This window comes from Haemorhous mexicanus, chromosome 2 (genome assembly GCF_027477595.1).
Source record: "Haemorhous mexicanus isolate bHaeMex1 chromosome 2, bHaeMex1.pri, whole genome shotgun sequence".
In the NCBI taxonomy this organism is placed as follows: Eukaryota; Metazoa; Chordata; class Aves; order Passeriformes; family Fringillidae; genus Haemorhous; species Haemorhous mexicanus.
This window is the reverse complement of record NC_082342.1, coordinates 83,622,476-83,646,010: the sequence shown is the minus strand read 5'-3', so window position 1 is coordinate 83,646,010 and position 23,535 is coordinate 83,622,476. Positions and strand designations below refer to the sequence as shown.

General features: G+C 38.4%; 1 protein-coding gene across 2 annotated transcripts in view; it reads right to left on the bottom strand.

Moving 5' to 3' along the window:
- The window catches only part of PCCA (propionyl-CoA carboxylase subunit alpha), a 272,824-nt gene that overhangs the window by 43,677 nt on the left and 205,612 nt on the right, over window positions 1–23,535 (bottom strand). For both annotated transcript variants that reach the window (XM_059839289.1, XM_059839290.1), the window contains one exon: window positions 14,952–15,005. In XM_059839289.1, the coding sequence (XP_059695272.1) occupies window positions 14,952–15,005 (54 nt within the window). The remainder of the gene's footprint in view (window positions 1–14,951; window positions 15,006–23,535) is intronic.

The following is a 23,535-nucleotide window of genomic DNA, read 5'->3' as shown; positions in this document are numbered from 1 at the left end:
ATTAGAGGAACTGCTTAATATCAAAACGTTTTATCTGAGGAAGACACCACTGCCAGTGTAAATATGAAAAAGCACAAGAATTAAAAAGTATTTGTTTTGCTGTCTCTTCTTTAAGTTTAGATTGTTCAAACAAACCTAGCTCAAGTTTTCAGTCACTCTGCACTAGATGGTCCTCCCAAAGGCTGAAATGCTACTCCAGAGAATGTGAACTTGGCTCAAATTTCAGACAATTTTCCTCTTCTTTTTCTGACAAAAAGTATTTGAACGCTTTGTCCGTAGCCAAGAATTTGGATATGAAAGGCACACCAGTAAACAAGTCACCAAAATGGGCCACTACTACACAGACTAAAATGCATACTTGTTTTTGGAAAAAAAAAAAAAAAAAACATAAAAAAACCTCCTCTGGCCCAAAGGACACTGTTTTATTTTACAAGCAGAATGCCAATGTGAAATTTTAGTTTGACTTTCTCGCTCTCATCTAAGTACAAAAGAAAAGCTACATGCATTTTTGATAGACAGAGCCTACGTTTGCTATTTTGTTTGTACAAAGAAAAGTAAAAAGGAAGAGAACATAAGAACCTCACAGCTAGTTGGCTTGGTAAAGTGCTGCACCAAACCAAATTACTTTTTTACAGTTTTATTTGAACTACTACAGAGAACCAACAACCCTTATTCATAGCATTCATCTTTCTATCAGCATTCCCAGAATGAAAATTGAAACTTTAAGAATGTTATTGCTTTGTACCAAATGTTCACTAGCTTCTACCATGGCAACTATCCCACAAAACCCTAGCAGGGCTAATCACAGTCCCCAAAGGTTTATTATCTTTTCTATCAGGGAGGCATTCAAATGCACTAAGGCTGCCTGGCAGCTAAGGCAGATATTGTCCTCACCCAAAAGAATTTTAATTTTAGCCTTGTACATTTGGTGAAAATACATTTCTGAAAACCAGAGAACATGCCAGAGAAAAGCTCACCCCAGCTCCAGTGTGGAGCTTCTTGCTCCACAAAGAGGCACTATGAGCAATAGCCCTGCAGTGCCAGGGAGACTTTGCTGAGCACGTCGGGAAAGTCTCCCCAAGCTGGCCAGAAACCCAAGGGAAGGAAATGAGAGTGATTATGTACAGCTGAGCAAGCACAGTGCAGAGACTCCTAAATCAGTGATATGGTGTTCACTGCTGGTGTTCTCTGGTAAAAATGCTTACCATCTGTGTTACTCTCTCTTTGTTATGGACACTAATGGAGCCTTCAAACATAAAAGCATGGGGGTGGGGAACAAAAACACAATGAAGCCAAAGTACTTGAAAATCACTTTTAGCTGTATATCACACAAGGAAATTCTGACGCAAAATGAAAAATGGATCAAAACCAAAACACGAGCACTTCCAGGCTAAGCTCAGGAGGGCTGCACAGCACTGGCTTACTCTGCCCTGGAGGTCTAGCTCTGAGCTATCAGGCACAGACAAAGCCTTTAGGTACTGAGAGGTGGCTCAAGTTCGGACACCAGAGAGCAACGTTCCCTCCAAAGGCTTTTAGGCCAACGCTGAGCGTGCCTGTGGCAGTGAGTTTCCTAGGAAGCAGCTGCATTTGTACAAAGTTTTTCTGCAGGGGAACTTCTCTGCTGCTGTCTCCTGCTGTTGAGAAGCCACAATGGCCTGGAGAGTATTACAGTCTGTAGTAAAGCCAAAAACTAATATATGTCATTCAGTTTGCAGTCTGTGCATAAAACCAAGCATCTGACTTGCTCATGCTAGACATCTCACACTGTCATACATGAAAATTGGTGGAAATCACAGTCTTCAGCCTGACTTCCATCTCAGATGTTTTTTCACTCTGCTCATCAAAATTTATATGCAGAAAATGAGCTCCTACAACCTGATATCTCCACTGCAACCTCAAGTAGTTGCCTTAATACGTCTTGCCACGGTCCCTCCCACCCTCACAACCCAGAAGGACACTGCAGGGAATCTATGGCAACAGGAGTCCACCCTGCTTCCTCCAAGCCCAAGGAAGTGAGCTTGGCTCAGGCTCCCCTACCTCCACTCAACAACTAGCTATTGGGGTGCCTACTCTCCAGCCCCAGCACATCCAAATTCTTTGGCAGCCAGTGCCCAGTTTCAACATAGCTGTCAGTAATCTGAGGCTAACTGCTCAACCCAGCACAGGCACTCAAGCTGCACAAACACAAGATCATCTGTCAGTGAGAATAATCCTTTTCCAGATGAGGTGCTCCAGGTAAATTGTTACATCTCTCATGCTACTGATGCCAGTTCAAATATATTTCTAGCAGAACAGGAGTGGACTTTGTAAACCACAAACCAAGCCAGCAAGAACAAAATCAGAAGCAGAATAGCAGTTTGTTTTCTCTACAGCTGGAGGGGCCTCCCAGCAGTCTCATGATGCTGAAAATGGTTTTGGAACCAATTAGTGCCAACTGCCACATGACCAAAACTGGAACACCCCAAACACCACATGGGTTTGAAAAATGCTTCAAGAACTGGTGCAAAGGTGAAGGAGCTCCTGCAACGCTGACAGACACCTGAAAAGAATAAAAATGGATCAGTCTTGGACTCAAAATTCACCACTGCTTAATGCAGGGTCTCAGCAGATGAACCACTGAGGGTGGATCATTCAGTGATGGGCTTTTGAAAACTCCGCCTGAATATAATACCACTCCTGAATTCTACTATATACCTATGTCTCCAGCACAAGTGGTCAGTCTTTTGCACATTAGAAATGGAGATTCTGACCTCTCCTCAACTGGATACTTCTCAGCGCAGTCACACAAGCTCTGGCAAAGAATGATTATTCTCTTTTACACTTAGCATTACCACAGACCTGGAATTGCTTGTCCTGACTTTTTCTTCATCTACAGCAATTCTGTGTCACTGCCCGGTACCCTGGGGACAGCCAAGAATTTGCAAATTGCTGAACGCATTGCCAGGATACAGAGTTTATTGAGATACTCAAAAGCCAATTTGACACAGTCCTGACAAGCCAGCTCTCACTGACCCTGCTTTGAAGGAGTGGGGGGTTTGCTTCAACCTCAAACATTCTATAAGAGCCATTTCTGGCCTCTCTGACTGTAAGCATGTTTGTACAGTTACTCCACGTGTAACACTGCAATTTTATTTGGCTACTGAAGATAAATTAGGAAACATTAACATTCTGTGTTTTCATCTTGCCCGCAGCATGATTTAAAGGGTGGAGAAATTCACTGCCTCTCTAGCATCTTGAGATACTTTGTAACTTTGCAGAAATTATATTTTGCTTTACAGGACACCTGAGTCCAGTCTATGCCTGACAAAAGCCACCATTTGATGCAATAAACAAGGCTATTTCCATTATCATGTATTCTTGTTCTCAATGTGTCAAAATCAGGCTGTGGAACAAATGCCTGTCAGAACATAGCTGGGATCTTCTTGATGAAGTGTCCAGATCTGGCTTAGGTACAGCAAGCACATTGGGCTGTTCTGCTTGCTGAGTATTTGTTAAATGCTAACAGTGGGCTTGGAACTTGCAAGGCTAAGGGAGGGCTTCCCTGCAGCTCCTTTATAACTAAAAGACAAACCTAGGGAGAAAAAAAAACAACAAAACAACAGAAAACCCTCACAAAAAAAATAAGGAACGCCCAAAGACTTGTAACAGAACCCTAATGTAAGTATTTTAAAACTCAAACATCTTTGTTTTTCCGCATATAAAAGCTGATGTCAAAGAAAGCAGCAAGTGAAAATTGCTTCTGAGGGCATGTCAAGAGAAGTTGCTCTAAAGCAGGGAGGAGTAGGAGTTATAGTGGAAACCCACAGGGCTTTTTGGCCTCGATTGAACATTCCCGCAGCACACGCAGCACTGCTCTGCCATACACACTGAAGGTCCCTGGCACAGGGGCAGTTGTTCTCACTGTCCTTGCAACAGTGTGGGCCTCTCCTTTTCATCCACATTGCCCTGCCCTCCCTTTTCTCTCTCCCTTCCCCTGATCAAACACCATTAGATGCAGGAAGAACCTTGTTGTGGTTCTGCTGCTCATAACACAATTTGCTATGCGAATACTTCCTGTGCACCCTGCCAACATGGCACCTCTCCAAGCCATAAGACTGGTGTTTGGGAGATGGTCACACAAAGCATGGCACTTCCTACTACCACTGCTCTGTCCTTCACCTTCCTTTGCCTGCTGTGGGCAAGGACTATAAATATCAAATAGCATGAATGAAACAAAGATGGAGGCTGCCTGCTTGTACCAGGTGAGTGCTTGCAGCAGCATGGATCGCTGTCCTTCAGATAAGCAGGGATGCACAGAATCTTTGTTAAAACATCGTTCACGTAATTCTCAATGTACTTTACACAGAAGAGAATTTATGTGAAACTTGAGTTGCATAAAAAAGTGAAATAAACTGTGTGTTCCTGCATGATAAATTCCCCTGTTATTTGCAGAGAGCTTTAAATGAACACTGGGAAAAATTTTAAGCGCTTCAAAATATCAATCTTACATGCTATGAAGAAAATGAATAAACAAATGAACAATTTTTGTGTTACAAGAGTCCCTGGTATTCCCCCTCCATCTCTAATATTTATGTGTTAACTCCATAGCTATATGACTTGCTGATGCATAGCAATTTTTCTAAAGTTTATTCTTCTCCTAAATGCTACTTAGAGAAAGACATGAAAGTTAATGTCAGATTAATACTATTGTCTCTCTTCTCAACCCATTTATCTCTCTAGAGGGGGAAAAAAATCCCAAAATACAAGTATGTCTAAAAGAATCTGACACAGGAAATATACAAGAGAGGCAATCTGAGAAAAGATGGAGAAGATAAATAAGGCAGAAGAAACAAAGAAAGGATTACTAGAAAGAGGAAATGAAATATCAATAAAAAGATTTGACATGGCATACAACAAAGTAATACAAGGCTTTAGTGATGAAGTAGCACTGTCTTCAAGTGGAAGGCAATAAATTCTATGAAAAAACACAACACAGAAATGGACCATTTTAAAGGCATCATGGTTGAACATACATTCTGGAGTTCATGAAAGCATGCAGAAAGAGGAACTGAAACCAGTTTTAGTTAAGAGACAAACATTAACACAATCAAGGGTTTCAGCGGTGGGAACAAAAACATATGAAATCCACGTAGAAGTCATCTGAGCACACGACAACAGCACTTAGAGCCCCACACTGGTTTCTGACCTGCTTCAAAGAACCATGCAGTCTGTTAAGCTTGACCTCTGACACAGTCTGAGAGTTGGTCTTTCCCTCAATGATGGTCCTAGCAGTAGAGATACTTCAGCTCAGAGACAGACAAGATGCAGTGAAACAGTCAAAAATTAGAGGTATTCCATCTGTTTGTGGATTTAACTTATATCCTACTGTTTATTCATTGTTTGTCACATATTCTGTTGTTTTAACAATGGGAACACAAAATTCACCAAGTAATCTCCTTATCTGAACCTAGGCTATAACCCACAGTAATTATGAGCAGTATGTAGCAATATTTTTACTATTTAGGACAGGAAGAGAAAAATACCAAACACATCTAAAATTGCAATAGGGGTTTGTGCAGACAGAAGGTAATTACACAAAGTGGACTTTGGCCAAGACTCTCAGAATATGAAGCAATCTCAGAACCTTGTGGAAATTACCATGGGATCTTTAATGATAAGTGGGCTAAATCTTCACTTAAATTGTCCTAAAAAACATGCCTTCTCTGACAGCATATTGCTACAGAGTGACAGGACCATTGTATTCCAAAATTAGATAGCATGTTCAACACTACAGCACACAAGTGGAAAATCAAAAACAAACAAACAAACAAACAAAAAAAAAACCCCAAAGCACAGGCATTTAAAAAGCAGACCACGAGAAGACATCTCAAATGTTTCACGTGCACAGAATTATTTGCTTCCCCCTCTAATTTATTTCAGATTAGTACGAGATGCTTTATTTTAGGTCAGTGTTATGACAATGGAAGTATGCCAACTTAACCTTCATTTTCTTAATTAGCATTTAACAAGAAGCTTGTCCTCCTCTAGAAATATTTCCTTCCATAAGGAAGAATAACCTTGAACAGAAGACAAAGCTAAGCCAAGGAGAAGAGAAAAATGAAACCGAAGCTCCAAATATATTTACATGTCTTTAAAATATATTTATTTACATACCCTTAAAATGTAAATAAAATAGATCTCAGTAAAAAATTACTTCATCTCCCAGAAACAAGCAAAGCACTGTATCTGTATTCATAACTACTCTGGGGAAAACCAACCACAAAAAAACTCCCTCTTTTCCACATGCTCCCTACCATGGACCATGTGCTCATGTAACTCTTTGTTTATCTAGTCTGGAGACAAAAATGCCATGAAAAAGCAATCACAAGGCAGATGGCTGGTTTCACTAATCTGACCCTATTTCTTCCAAGTAAATCTAGTCTACAACAGTGATGCCCCAAATAATCCACCATTCCTATAATACTTAGATTTGCATATTTAGGTTAGAAATGCCTGGCATGGCTGGATTAAGATTTCCCCCAGTAAAACAATGCTTTGTCATAAATTCTCCCCCAGAGCCCATGCAGATTCTTAAGGCAGACATGTCCACAAACTGAAAACCTGAGTGAAAGCACACTCTCAAGGCATTCTCACCAAGGCTCACCTCCAAAGGTGCAATGCCTTTTACTCTGCTTAAACCGGACTGTATGGAGTGACAAATGCAGAGATTCTCTCTGTAGCCGCCCCCATGATAACAGATGACAAGATGCAGCACAAGCTTCATCTCTTGCTAATTAAACGAATCAATTAAGAGACTATTGTTGCAACTGTGTAACTGCTGTTCTATAGTGGCAATAACAACCCCACGGGGAGGTCTTTTACTACATTAAAATGCTGTCCTCCACAACTCCATTTGATATTATTAGAAACAGTTATTTGCGTCTTGCTGTCATATTAGTAGCAAAGGCAAATTATGGAAATATGCAGACCAGAATGGTCCCAGTATGAGATCAGGTTTGGTTTTCAACCTCCAAGGGAACAATTGCTGAAATTCCAAAGTTCCCTAAAGTTCTTTAATGGAACTGATAAATCTATCAGCACAGCATCCATTTAGATTCTAGGTAAGGGTCACATATTTGCATACTTTCCTGCTAAGCTGATACAATTCAACTAGATAAATTATCATATTAAGTTTACCCTCCTGAGTTAAACTGATGGAGTTCAAAATTGTTTTCGATGGTTGTCATTAATCGCTGTTACATCCTAAATGCTCACTTTGAAATCTAATTGTGCTGGCGTACCAAGGGTCATATTAATAGCATTTTTAATGTTAAATCTTTGTAAAACATGTTTATTTTACTGATATTACCACTGAAGCCTAGAAGACTAATGAGAAACAAAGTATATTTATTATCAATAAAAACTTCATTTAAAATTTACGTTCAGAGACTTAAATTAGCTTTACTAACTTAATTGTGCCTTTGTTTCACTAAGATTTCTGATTAAGCTTCGAAGTCATATAAATTAATACCTCCTAAACAGTTCTTGGGTATATGCCAAAGCTGTAGACATCAAAAGGCTGTTCAAAAACATGGGCTACATGTATGTTTAGTAAACATCTTCATAAGAAAATGCTCATCTTCAGTATGAGGTAACAGTCTTGATACAGCTTTTAAAAAACCTACCAATACTTCTTTGGCCAAATTAAGCAATTAATAATTATTTCAGTGGAAGATCATAGTCTACCAAAGTAAATCACTTGAGTTACACCTTTGGGTAAGCTGCCCACTTGTCTTCCAAGAAGTAACAGGCTAACGAACCAAGTTCAGTCCTTGTCCACAGTGTTACTGAGTAAGAAAGAAACTTGTCAAAAGAAGCATGGAAAATCAAAAATCCTAACTTTTCCATTACGTATTTCTGAGGGATGAGGGGCCTCATTTATTATAAACAAAGAGCACTATACACACACACTGCAGAATCCACCAACATTAAGGACATTAATGGAAATCCTGACCTACTTGTGACATCATCATGTTTTTTTCCTGCAAATTAAAACTCTAATTAACAATAGATAAAATACCAAGATAAAAAATGAATAAGGAAAAAGAAAAACATTAGAATTTAAATGCAATAGCCTACTTCCATCCTGGTTTTGTAAGAACACAATGCTTGCAACGCAGATTTCTGCCTCTCAATCCCCATTCCCAGCTCCTTATCCAATTTGCACTATTTAAACTGCTGATCAATTTCAGCTAAATTAATTCTAAGGAAAGCTAAGTCCATCTACTCACAAGTACCATAGGTATGTTTTCACAAGTCCTTTGAAGAGCACTGGATCTGTTACGGAAACAAATCCAAAATCCATAGTCCAGTTGAGGGAAATTTGGCAGCAGCCAATTAGGTATCCAGCAAGCACCTATGAATCTTCAGCTTCACCTTAGCACCTCTTGTTCAAGGAGATCTCAGGCAAAGACTACAGGTTGTCCCATGGGAACTTGTGTCACTTCTGGTTTCTTTTAAGTCACAGGAGCAAAATTCAGAAAGAACTCCAAGCACCTTCTTATTTCTCTTTCCTAAGTAATCTAGGGCAAGATTTCCAAAATAGTCTGATCATTTTGATTTTAGGGACATGGCTTTTGGTAACAGTGGTATTTCTAGATTGCTCAGGTGGTTTTGAGTTTGCCCCCAGTGGACAGTTTTAATATATTCACTATACCTTCTGCTTTAAAACATGCAAATAATATATAAGAGAATCGAAATGTGACCAGCATATGCAGCTGTGTGACTGCACCTGATCACTCACACCTCATGAACTGGAACAATTCTCACTACCGAGTCCTAATGATGGTCGCTACTTTCCCAGGTGAAATCCTTCTCATGTGAGTTACCCACTTTCCAAAGAATACTGCAGCACCTTGCTGCCAGTCTCAGGATTCTTTCTCATCATTCTCATCACCTTCAAAAGGAAGTTACTCTTTTCAGAAACAACTGCATGTTTTTTCTGTGGACACCTTTTGCACTACTGAAATGCCACTGATGATAGTTCTACTACTAGAAGCACTGTGGTTCACAGTGCTTCTGAAAATGGATAAAAAGAAAAGAAAACCTATACAACAGTACAATTCCCTTTAGATCAGCAGGGACCCTAATCTTAAGTCTTGTGAATAGGAAGAGTAAAAAAAAAAAAAATTTAAAAAAGACATTAGCTTGCAAAATAAACACCTACTGGCCTATATTTATTTTCTTGTGGTTAGTACTCTATATATTCCAATAAATACCACCTTTGTAACCTCTGCAGGTCTTCAACCAATGTTTGAAAGTCTGCATAAATCTTCAGTATCTAATTTCAGAAGTGTCGCATATAGAAAGAAAAGCATAAAGAAAGAAAAGAACTTGTTAAGAACGGCAATGATTTCTGAGGGTGAAAGAAGCAGGTTGTTAAACATTCCCTATTGTGAGCTGAATCAGACTCATACGGCCAGAGCTTTATAAGAACACAGGGAGAAAGAGAAAAGGAGGAGGAAACTGTCTGCTGATGAGATTATACACAGACTGCAGGGTTTCGGGACAATTTGTAAGCCTCAGTAATGGGACAAAAAAGTTGGAAGTTTGCTGTTGAAGCAAAAGCAGATAAGCCATGGCAAGAGGGAGCAAAAGGGAGAATCAGCAGTGAGAAAAGTTAGTATCCTGGCCTGTAGCTCCTAAGATTAGGAGCTTAGATATATGACTAAAATAAGAAAATACAGTACGACAGGAGCAAAGGCATAGATTTTGAGGATTGCCTTTATGTAAAGCTCTCCATTTCTGACTGCCATGAACAGGATACAGAACTAATAACCCCAACTGCATATGGAATTTCCCTTTGCCAATCTATCTGGAAGTAGCTAAAACCCAAAACTCAATAATACTAACTGTGATTACTACTACAATATATGCCAGCTATGCTAAAAAGTATGGCAAGGGCTTGACAGAGACTACTTTTCCTAAATCCAGTATTCTCAACCTGGAATTTGTAGATCTAGTTGCAGTGGTGGATCTCAGGACTATTTTAAGTTGGTCTGCAAAAAGGCTGAAGAAAACGACGTGTAGTATCAACAGGCTACTAGTAATCCTAAGTGAGCTAAAGCTACCACAGCAAAACTTTACAAAAAATATTTGTAAATCAAAGGTGGCAAAAAGCACTCCATTGGTGATCAGCAATGGAGAAACCTCCAGTGAGATGCATGAATCAAGAAAACAGTGCTAGGAAACTCAGAAAGTACCTAAAGATGGCTTGACTCTTAAGCCCGAGTAATTCCAACCCGTTCCACGCAGGTTCCTATATTGTGTTCCCCTATATTGTTAAGTAATATACTGAGTAGTATGTCATGTGTATGTTCTTCCATTGTTCCTCAGAGGAAAAAACACAACTGCTTATATTTCTGCTGTGGTCTTAGAGAAGATCAAAGAAACAGCATAAGTGATGAGCAGAGGATAGGGACCGTCTCTTTTGAGGAAAGTGATCCATTGGGGCAGCAGAGCATCACTGTCAAGCATGGCCTGCAGCCCAAAGCTGACAATGGCATTAGGGACGTGATGGAGCCAGGCTGCTCATTATCTGAACATACACAACTTCTTTATTTCAAATTCTACACACAGTCTAGAATACGTTTAATGCTTGCACAATAATCTGCAGTTCTCTATATACTCACAGCTATCTTAGTGCTAAAGGCTGCCTGCCCAGACGTATTTCATTGCTGAAGTCCTGCTGAGAGGCCTGAATAACCAACAAATGACTGGGGCCAGCAGTGGGCCAGCCAAAAACATTCCTCTCACGTAGGAGAACAGAAGGTGGAACGAAAAGATAAAAGACACAACAGAAAATGGAGGGTAATTAGAAAGACGGGAATGAAGGTTGGACTTTGGTCTTCTAAGCAGTCAAACATCCAGTTTTTTCAATTGCAGAGGCTGAAGTAGAAGCTCTGTGTATACATCTTAGTGTTTTTCTATAGATTTTATGTATCTATTTTATGTGACCTTTACATCTAGAGAAAAAGTCCTGTGAGGAGCTGCTGAAGGAGCTGGAGTTGTTTAGCCTGGACAAAAGGAGGCTCAGGGGGACTTTCACACTCTCTCCAAATGCCTGAAAGGAGATTGTAGCCAAGTGTGGATAGGTCTCCTCTCTCAGGTAACAAGCGATGAGAGAAAACTGCCTCAAACTGCACCAGGGGATGTTTAGATCGGATATTTGGAAACATTTCTTCATGGAAAAGGGTGCCAAACATTGAACAGGTTGCCAAGAAAGTGGTGCAGTCACTGTCTGTGAAGGTATTTAAAAGACGCGTGACATAACACTTGGGGACACGGTTTAGTGGTGGATTTGACAATGCTGGGTTAATGGTTGGAACTGATCATCCTGGAGATCTTTTTACAATCTGAACAATTCTGTGATTCTACATTTTTGACAAACCTACTTCTATGAGCTGCCTGCACACAGGAGACACCCCATAAAGGACTGCTTCCTTACTTCCTGCACTCTTACTTTTGGGCATAGTTTTAGACATTAATCTGAATCATGTACTATCTTGCTTCCTTTTTCTTTGTACAATATATAGCACAACCAGATTACTTGTTGTTGTGGTAATGCTATTAATAAATACACTATCTGAATAAATCTGGTGTGGAGCAGCAAAATAGCAGGACTCTATCAGCACACCACATCTAGTGACATTCATCAGAGGGGACAAACGAGCAAAAACTCATGAAAAATCTCAATTACAACAATAACACAGGATCTCCTCTGCAATAATTTAGTGAGGACTCAAAATGCTATCCTCACAAGAAAATTAAACCAAACCAGTGCAATTTCCCATTCAACAACTATTTCTTACAGTTAAAAGTTGCTTGCTCCTCAGGCAGAAACATCCTCCTACATCTTCCAAAAGCATGAGTCCCTATCATATCTGAGACTCACAACCCTCTATCAAAAAACAATTTGGAGAAAATAAGCTATCTAATGGCACTACAATTTGGAGAGAAGAGAAATGCTCAAGTAGCAATGAATTTCTACACATGATCAGAAACAAACAAAAGCATTATGACAAATCCATGCAGACCCCCAAGTGATGCTAACAGTATGCACTCAAAGCTATGATATCACTGGAGAAAGCAACATGATTTCTCCTGTTTTCCTCTAAAATAACAGAAATATGCTGCTACACTAACAGAAACATTCATCTTATTGTCCAGATGTTTACCATATGTTATGCAGCAAAATTGATTTTATACTGTTGTCTTTCATCTGCAATGCAGTCTTCTCTGTCCTCCACCTAACTAACTGGAACAGCCGGGATATTTCTAATAGAGAAGCACAGCTTTCACTTCCCCTCAGAGTGTCAGCTGCCTTCCTGAAGCAGGGGCTTGTGTTTTGTCAAAATCCAGCAGCAGAGCTGTTTCTACAATGTCAAAAAATCAAGTGAAGCCATCTATTGAAGCTGATGCCTTCCTGACAAGCCAGGCAAGCTGTGCTCCTTACAAGCTGGTTCTAAAAATATATTCTGCTGGACAGGTCAGTGGTCTGTACACTCCATAGCACAGTCCTGCCTGCTACCAACATCAACATTTGCCCTGATCAAAAAGAACACAGAATGCTCAGAGTCATCCTTTATGTTTGCTACTAAAAAAAAAAACCCCTAAAAAATTAGAGAAGTAACTTTGCAAGCTGTTTATTATGTTGATAACAATGCATTATAATAAAAATAATAATATGCAATCAAGAGTATTTTTCTGCTAAATTTTCCTTTCAAACACTTCCTAAGTCAACTGCACTTAGCAAGGGTTTAATAAGAGATAAGTAATGGTGAACTCAAAATGTATTTCTAGGGCCTTGATTAAGATAACATTTTCTTTGTTGGAACATTTACATTTTGTGTGTGCACATGTACACACATAGAGACTGTATATCTATATGTGCAGCAATTTGTAGTGGATATCATTGCATCATCTACCCCATTACCTAAACTGAGCATATTAAGTTTATATCAGAACAGTAAAAGGATGTTAAATGAGCAAGGGGCAAATGAAAAGGTAGGACTCGGGGAAAAGGACAGTGGGCTAGAAGAACTGAGAGAAGCACAGACACAGATTGGCTTCTATGGGAAAACTGGTATTGGAACAAACCCTGGGAAGCAGACTTCATTACTGTTTCTCTACCCTGATTGCTGAAGTTGTCTCTCTGGGTTTGATCAGCAAGACATGCATAATTTATATTAAATAAAAAAATCTCAGAGTACTCAAGGCTTTTCTGTTTAGTCCTCCTGAGAATTTTAGTTGTAATCACAAACTTGATTTCCCCAAATAACTAGGATTCAATAAACACACATGAGCTAGTAAAAAAGATCTAACATGTATTACAATCCATTAGCTGTTTCATCATCATTTTTCTTAACACAAAAAGCACATCAATTCTATTCCCTCTTTTATAATATTTTCCTGTTGCATAAGGCCCAGTACACGAGTCCTGGTCTGTAAGTGAGACTTCAGGTCACTTCTAACAAAAGAACACAAAATATTTTCATATCTAATTTGAGCAACAGTTTTAATATTTAATGTCACTAAATACACAATCAGAACTTTCCCTACTCTAGCACCCACTTAGAGAGAACTTAACTAAAATCTAGCCAGTATTATCAAGTTTTATTTGTGCCTATATCTTATCTACTTGGAGTAATTATTTTCTTCTCACACAAAGACTATCTGATCAGCCACCTAGCAGCAATCTGACATACACAGGTTGCAACTCCAGAGCCAAAGCATCATAATAAATACAAGAGCGCAGAAAAAACTTCATTTTTATGTCTTTAAGCTACTGCTACTCTGCCTGTGATTAAGACAAATAAATAAATAAATAAATATGCACACATGGAGATGTATTTATAGAAGTAAAAAATATTAGGGGCACTTTTCATTTCTAAAAGCAAACATGTAAGGTATTCTTGTTAAGTTTACCTTTACCATGTTACACCTTACCAACAATGGCTTCATAGGACTTGCAGCAGAACCAATCAATCACAAGTAGAATGAAAACATGACCATATGCAATCCTAGTCCACTTGTGTCCAAAACAAATAGTGCTCAAAGATGTTGGGACTAAATTCTAAATGGAATGTTTCATTCCTAGGCTTTGCACTGTTAATATCACTACAGTGAAATCTATTGGCAGCAAGCAGGACAACTTTGGAGGATACTTCAATTTTATTTCATTTTCAGAACTACTTTTAGATGCATACAGAACTTTGGAAAAATCCAATGGCTGCATTTTAATCATGCAAATCACAGAATTGGAAGGTGTTTCAATCACATGTATATATATATATAAGCATCCATGACCTAACACAAAACCTGTATGTCATACATGAGTGCTCCACAGAACAGTCTTATAGAGTAAATTCTGTCTATAAATTCTGATTGGGATTTTAGGCATACTTCTATCCAGCAAACAAAATCTGAGAGAACTACAGAGCTACCAAATCTGGTTAGAGTGAGAAAAGAACAGAGCACTTTGCATTACTAAACAGTTTTTCCTGAGACAGTTACTGGGATATGCACTCTGGGATACAGGGGTATGTGATATGGTGAAGCAATAGAGATCAGAAAGCTGATGGGATGAGGAAGAGTGGGACTGACCCTGATGTGCACCAAACCTCATTATACTGCAATAAGCTTACAAATCTACAAGCAGTTACTTTTAGATCCCTTCCAAGTGAAACAGATGCAGACTTGAATCAATAGAAAAGCAGAACATAGATACTGTGCCTTGGAAGTTAGCTTCAGTTGGCCTACATTCACCTGCTAAACTCAGAATATAGCACATAATACTGACCCCCATAACCACGAGTGTAAATGTACTAGAAGTGTAATCTAGCTGCTTTCTGTTTACATTATATTCTTCTACAAATTTAACTCTTGTCAATACACAGTTATTACAAACTTACCACTGTGCCTAGAAACTGAATGCTGGTCTCTCCAGAGGCATTCCGAGAAATCCGCTGAAAAACACAAACATAAGAATTGATTAAAGCAACAAATTTGTAACCATTCTATTTTCTTTGTCACATCACTGTAAAGTAATCAAAAATAATTTAATACATAAATCTAGACATTAAACAGATAAAATAATTTCCTTCAACAGAAGTACTAGAAGTCTAAATAATACTTCATTTCAGATTTTGGTTTTAGTTCAGTCAACTCAATAAAATTTATTTTTGAAGGACAATGAAGGCAAATATGGCCAAGTACAACACAGAGCAACCTTGTGCTCGAATGTCATGAATAATGAGGCTTCTGGCATCTCTGTGATTCTGTATTCCTGTTACTCACATTTAGTATTATCTTCATTCTCTCCTAATGAGAGACATTTTAATCTCTTTTTAAAATGCAAACCTCCAATGATGCTACTTTGAAAACAGAAAAAAAAATGACCTTATGAAATGTCTGGTCACCTACTGTGGTTCAGGAGTTGATTGAAGTTATTAAAAAGTCTTCAAATATTACATTGTCAGTAAGCAGCAAGACAATGCAAGAGAAAATATATTACTGGTTTCACACAGTATTAAACATAATTTAAATATGCAAAACGTATAAATAATTCTTTCTTCCTGTGAATAGTTTTCTCCTTCAGTGTCAAAATGTTTTTCTCACATTGCGTTCCTCATATCTAAGCTATGGCCCACAGAGGTCCCAACCCAAGGAACACAGCCCTCATTTTACACAATGAGCACACAGCCCTTTTACACAATGCCAAGTGCACATAAAAGTACTAAAGCACAGATCTGAGAAGATGAGTATTATTGTAAAGAACTGCACAGAAGCCTTCAGCATTTTAAAGACAAAAAATCATAAGAACAGGGCTGCAAATAATCTTGAGAGATCTTCTAGCCTAAGACTCCCAGCAGATTCCAAACACACCAGTGTCACCCAAATGATGTGTTTCTAACTCATTCTCAAAAATCTTTCAATTGCAAAAATATCACGGCCTCCCTAAGCAATTTATCCCAGTGCTCTGCATCTTTACAATTAGGAAGTTTTTCCTAATATTTGATTAAAATAACCCTTACTTCAAACTGTATTACTCGTATTAATTCTCATCTGTTTCACTACACCCAGGAAACACACATTATTCCCTTCCTTTCTACAGCGACCTCCAGGTATATGAAGAGCCCTAATCACGGCTCCCCTAAGTCGTGTCTTGTCTAGAACAAATGAGAAAGCACTGCACCACAATAGCTAGACATCCCCCAAAACAACTTTAATAGCAATAAATTAAATCCTAATCCCTTTTCACTAATGGTGCATGTTCCTCAGCCACACTTTATGAAGTAATAATTACTACAGCCCAAACATGCTTATTTTTTGACTTAACAGGTCACACACTGACATTGCAATCTGTACAATCATATGAAAACAAAGGGTGATGTGCCAGAGCCTGACATATTTCAACAATAATGATTAATGGAATGGAAAATATGGGAAATAAAATTTCATACAAAACCTGACGTTTACTTTTATAAAGGAAACAGGAATATACACTTTTCCCACAGTCTAGGATAAACACAATCAGGTTTTGGAAACCACAAAGAAGAACAAAGTACCGGCTGCCTACAATGAATGAACCACATGCCAAAACAAACAAGTCCCAACCACTTGATAAGCTGTCAGAAAATGGCAAGCCGAAAAAAATTAAAGGATTTAATTTCTTTTTTTCCTGGAATGCCCTCCACCCTCGTTAGAGTTCTGTCACTTATTGTGCTACCCTTTTGTCCGCTTTCAAGGGTCATTAGAGACCTTTTCATGTCCTAATAAAAATTCCATTTTTTTTGGCTAATCTCCCTGTCACACAGAAAAACACAACTTAAAAAACAAAACAAAACAAAAAGAAAAACAGAGGCCCTTTTGTCATTTTCTTTAAAGGCTTTCAGAGTAAAGCCAGGTATCTTGACAACTTGACTTACTTTTCACAACTGAAAAGCAAATCATTAAAGTACTTCCTCACACAGATTTTCTTTACTTGCAGCCAAATAAGCTAGCATAGCAAAAACCAAGCCCTTGAAAAAATAATTTAATAACCACTTTAATGAAGCCAAATAAATATGTATATAAAGAAGGCACCTTCTAAAGCCTCAGGCTCAAGTCAAGACAAAGATATCAGCAGCATTTTTCCTGCCCTGACACTGTTGGAGCACACTGGTATCACTCTACAGCAGTTTCCCACTGCTACTGTGTGTTGTGTCCAAAAAAGCATTACAGTCAGTGTCAATTGCATTTAAAGTCAGTATAAGCAATAAAATCCATCTCTTAAATCAACATCTTGGGGGACAAGGGTGGGCGAAGAGTAATGGGGAAAGTGAAGAAAATAGTTAAGAAACAGAGGGGGAAAAGAAATTTCCCTCACGGATGAATGTATAAAACAAAGAATAAAGAAAGATAGAGAAATTCTCCAAGTCACAAAACATGTGTTACAGCAAAACAAAAAAGAGAACTGCCAGGCTTTGAGAACTGTGTTACAAAAGAAGTCAGAACATTATCATAATTAATGTTTCAAATTACAGTAAATAAATTTCAGCTATTAGATGTGATTAGATTTTTCTGAAAAGAGTTATTTCTGTTCCACTGGCAGGCTTGTGTTTCTGGGATTTGTAAATGTAATTGATGTTTTCAAGAAAATGAAAGGACATGGTTAACAATTATTCTTTTATTTCCCACCTCTTTTGAAAAAGGACCAGTCTCCAGTTTCTCTTGTAAAGTTAGATATTTACATATTCTATACCTCGTAATAGATGGTTTCATATTGCATGTGATAGCAGGAAAGTAATCAAATAGACGTAACAATAGAGAATAGCTAATTATATGCATTGTCATTGCTCTCCTAATAAATTGCAAATTATTTGCTAGGAGGTTTACAGCAAAAAGGCAAGGGGAATTTATCATTTGTTCAAAGACAAAACACCCCCATGTGTTTACCTGCCAATACAGTAAAATTACATTGTTGACATAAATTATGCTATCTTAGATATAACCAATTTCTTTTCTGGTTGATTCAATGTGCAGAGCTTCAGACAAACTTAACTATTATCATGTGAGTTAAAAGTATATTTTTCTTTCCTTTTGAGAAAGTAACAAGCTAACTGAAATGTGAAAAAAAATCACAACTTCAAAAAAATCCATCTGCAGTCTCAAAGCTGTCAAATGGGTGTGAGTGTTGCATAAATATTATATGTATTTTTACACACAACAGGTTCCAGCATGTTATACTGCATATGCTATGTATATACAAACAAAATGCTTATGCACACATGTAAAAATAGAGAAGTGTATACAATCATACAAAATGTGTTTGATTCTCCTCCTCTATCTGTGTATGCTATACCACAGTCATTTCATAAATAATCATTTTAATCTGTAAATCCCAGTAAGTTACAAGAGGGTAGTGTGATATGACTTTAAATTCTTCTGCTTTGCCATAGAAAATTATTTCCACTTAGTTGGGTATCAATGATGTATTCATTGTAAGATGCAGTAGGGTTACAATCAGCCTTGCATTAAGCCTGCAATGGATGAGCACTAGCAGATAAAAATGTAACCACTACACAAAGAGGGATAAAGCAGCTCAAGAAAACATATATATATTACTGAAAGACATTCTTAACTGACATTGTTAGACAACAACAAGATCTTGGAATACTTTCCACAAGTCTTCTGGTCTCTTAGACTCTCCATGCTACTGGAAGGCAGCAGCTACAAAGAAGGATACAAAAACAAAGAAACTCCAAGAGACCAAAAGCAATTTTTTGTTTTTGCTTTGCTTACAAATGAAAAAGTAATGCTATGCCCCAAACTCAGAATTAATTTAACCTGGCAAAGGCAATCAGGTAAACAGATACACAACCTTCTCAAATACAATTATTTTCAACTTTTTTTTGCTGAAAGTAAAAGGTAAAGTAAAAGGTTTTATTTGCTGAAAGCAAAAGCTGGAGACCATTTATTTTTTTCTGGAGACAGAAAACACACACATTTGTCACTCAGCCAATGTTTTTTGCAATTTTTTCAAGCTATGGCATGACTGTATTCCCAGTTGAAAAAACATGTAGCAAACTACAAACCAAAACCAAAATTACAAGCCCAGAAAATTTATGGATAGGCTACAGATAAAACTTTGAGCAAAACACAGGTAGTTTCCCAGCACGATGCTGTTTTTCAGAATGCAGAATTTCCAACAGCCCAGCTCCTATTGCTTCATTTCAACTATTCACTAACAAAAATTCTGAACATCTTTTGCCAGGAATTTCAAGTGGAGGGTGCTGTCTTTTGGTGAATACTTCTAAATTCTTGAAAATTCCACCTAACAAAACACAGGCCAGAATCATCCCCAGATACGTTTAATTAAAAAACAAATTATTCCCATCATAGGGACGTCAGGGGAAAAAAAAACGACAGTAATTTACCTTATAAAATTCTAACAGATTCATTTACTAGTACTTAATCTGTGAGATTTTGTATATATGAGGGTGCTTGGACATCTGGAAAGTTCCATCTTCCACCTATGTCACTCCTACCTGTGGAGTCCCATGGTTGGGTCAGAAAGGAGGAAAAAACTGCAGAAATAGCTGTGAAATCTTAAATCATCCTCTCAACAAAAAAGGGTGATTGATTTGACCTTACCACTCTCATTTTCCCTCTCCTTCTAGCAAGCAGAACTTCATTTCAGCACTGCCTTTGCACTGTGCAAAATATCCCAGTGGAGGGATGCAACCCCAGACTAGCAATGTGACCAAGATTTGTAGTATGCTGGAGTCTGTCTGTATTGCACTGCACATTCAGACTTGTTCACCCTCACAAGCCTTTCCACTTTGGGAATCACCCCACTCCTTCACAATTTAACATTCTGCACTTCTGATGCCATCATTGTCTCCCCCTAGAGCATTAAACTACAGATGGGAAGTTAGCTTGATTTTGTGCCCTGCTCTACCCTTAGCCATTACCAGTTTCAGTTCAAATTTTACAGTAAAAGAAGCCTCAGTGAGTTGTTCTTCCTCAGGGCATGTCCACATTTCCCAGGTTCTTACAAGGGCAGCAGTCAGCCAGTGGGGAAAGAGATGATCAAGTGCTGTGTGTCAAGTGTTTTGATTGTGAAAGATGTCTGAGACTGATGTTAGTGGCACTGTGCTGAACCAGTCTTTCCCATTAAAAGAGATCCTGCCAGAATGCTAAAATACTGGACTCCCCTGGCACCTGTTGCAAGCTACCTCAGACCCTTCCCAGGGACTAAATGGAATCTGTTCCCAAACAGTACAAATATAGATGTTAAATACAGGGTGAGTGGCTTACAGGGCATCAATCCACACAGATAATTGTGCAGGTGCGGTTTCTAAGAGGCTGAGGCATCATATCACTACTTTTAGGAGTTCTCTTAATGCCTGGGATTCAATTGCAGTGGATGACTTGGGAATTTCTATCCTCCCATAAACAGAAAAACAAATCCCTCCTAATATTTCTTTATGGGATATCCAATGTGACTGTTACTTCTTTTTGCAAGGTTTTTTTTAAATATTAAAACTCTGCAGGTATGCTATTACATATACAGAGAGTGCCTTGTAAGTATGTTCATGTGTTTCTTTAATCCTCTGAGATAGGTAGGTGTTACAAAGAAGTAGATGACAGAACTAACAAAAAAGAAACAATCAAAACAAAACAAACAAAAAACCACATGATCCTGCCCCTCCCAACAACAACCAAAAAAACCCTCCACAGGAAATACTGTTTATTTGATGTTAGTAAAGAATTCATCTAAAGGACATTTACTTCAACCTGAGATTTACAACATTACAATAATTAGGCATTTAGTCTTCTCTAAATTTTAGTCTTCTAAATTTTTGCTGTTACAACATTAAATCACAATGTGACTAGAACTTCTGGAAGCTTTACCCTTGTTTTGGCATGCCATGACACATCTTGGTCCTATAACGGGGGGAATCTTGCCATCAAAATGCTGCCATATGATTCTAGATCTGATAATGTCTGTGACTGCCCTGAGAAAAATTCCTGACAGGATCCATAGCCCTTTTTCACTCTTATGCCCCTCCTCTTCCTTGCCCTTTGCTCTCTGAATGTGTTACCATGTTCAAGAGAACCATTTCTCATCTTTCAGTGTTTAGATGTCATAAAACTATGAGTCTGTCAGCAACTGCATACAATGCTTTGTTCCTTGGACACATACAGAATCCTTATAGTTACTCATCCTAATATTGTTTGTCTTGAAAATGGATAGCTCCAAGAGGAAAAAAACATGGCATAAGATACCATGACAATGAATGTTATTTGATTAACATCTTGAGAAAGACAGGGATTCATTTAACATATCAGTTGATTACTCATTTCCTTCCTGAATGAAAAAAAGAAAATATATTCATTTTCATTAAATAATTGGTAAAGGTAGTGGTAAAGGTTGTGAGCTTTTAGTTATTCTGCTGTAGTTTCATGAGCTTTTATTCCCTTTTAATTTTCCCCTTCCCTTCACATATTCTCCATTTGAACCACGGAAAAGAAATTTGTACCAGATTTGGCTAGGTTAGTCCTAACTGGAACAGGATGAAAAAAAGCCATGGAGTGAGCTACAAGTTAATCAGTGTGGGCCATCAGGAATTCAGTGCTGGGGCTCACATTGGCTTTTCTCTGCCCAAAAGTACAGCTATTAACCAAATGTCTGCAGATTGTTCAGAGTCCCTCTTCTGGAGACAACCTAGCAAGAGTAATTTTGAAGTCATGGTTAAAAGACAACAGCAGAGTATGTGCAGTAATTGCACAGCACAAAAAAAAAAAGGACTGTCAAGCAGTCATGAACACTGCTCACTAAACTCTCCCAAAATAATTTTCAGGGGTTAAGAAAATGAATGTTCTGAGGTAATGGTACTTTAGATTGAAAACCTATATAATGTATCATATCATTATCACAGATTACATCTGAGATCTCAAAACAGCAAAATGAAAAAAAGGTAATTTTTCTCACAAAAGTAAAAAAATTACACATAAGAAAAAAGTCTCTAAAGAGTCGTAGGAAATGAATACTTGGGCAACGGCTTTGTTCTCCTGTCAGATATTTCCCTGGAACAAAGACTTCATAACCTACAGCATTCTCATTTCTTCTGTTATTATAGACCAAAATAATAATCTAAAGAAACATTGTATCAGAGAAGCACTTATATTTGTCATACCCCAGGATGCAGAATATACTACTCCTGCTGCAATTGTTGATGCAATAAATAAATTAAATGAAAAAATAAGTGATGCCACCACCGAATTCCCTTTAACACTAAGCAGAGAAAGCTCCCCTGATAAATCTTCATCTATTTCATTCACAAAAACACTTGAAGCTTGAGACTGATGATTTCAGCTTTACAGGATCATGTTCTTGTTTAGCAGCTCCATTACTCTCTTAATTACACCTTGCTGTGACTGATAAAGACCTCTTTACTGTAGAGTTTGGGATGCCCAACAGACACAGAACAGTTATGCTGGAAGGGACCTCTGGAAATCAGGTAGCCATATTCCCTGTTCACTGCAAGGCTGTTGTCAAAGTGATACTGAACTGCTCAGGATCCTGTCCAGTTGAGCTCTCACTACATCCTGCAGAGCTTCATCAGAGACCAATTCTCTGAAAGCCAGGAAACACAAAAAAGGAGGTATCACCAATGCTATTGTAAAATTGCTTTGCTGAAGGTGCCAAAAGCCACAAAAAGTTTTCCAGGGTCCAGGCAGAATGCCTACACTACCTCTATGGGGTAGAAGGTTTCATAACAGCAAGATAGCAGAGCTGTGGGCCCAGCAGTTGGCAGTGAGAAGGCTGGGTGCATGTGATGGAACTAAGGGTTACAAAAGCATAGGCAAAGATGGTGACAAATAATTCAAACTAAACCACTCTATGGTTCTGGCTCAGCATCCTTTTGCTACAGGGAACTATCTGCAAATAAAAGGTATTTAAGGATGAGTTGAGTGTTTGATGGTGGGATCAATGAAGGCAAAGCATTCAACAGCACTAAGCAGTTGTAAAATTTGTCCATGTAGCATTGCCACAGAACAGCCTCAAAATCTGAATGGTCAGCGGTGCTTTATGAGAACTTGCCCAAACACAAGCACTTGTTGCTTTGAGGATCTCCTCTTAGACTCAATTTTTCTTGAGAAACCTGCTCACCCTGGTGATACCTGGTGTTCCTGTGCAGTGTCCCAGCAGAAGGTTGTCCCACGCAACCTGACTTGTAAGGACAGAGCTGCAGCAGTTAGGTTCAAGTCCATCTGCTGGACTCCATGGATTCTTTATCTTGAGGTACTCTTAGATTCTAGTTCCCATGAGGAATAGAAGATGTTCAAACTCTATGATGAAAGATAGCTTATTCCTTCCTTCCACCTGCTCCTCAGTTCATACTGGGAGACAGAAGAGGTCATAGACAACTTCTGTGGGCACAGAGCTCACTGAAATACAGCTTACTTGTATATGGGAGGAGAGACAGAGAAGTAAAAATGCTCCCA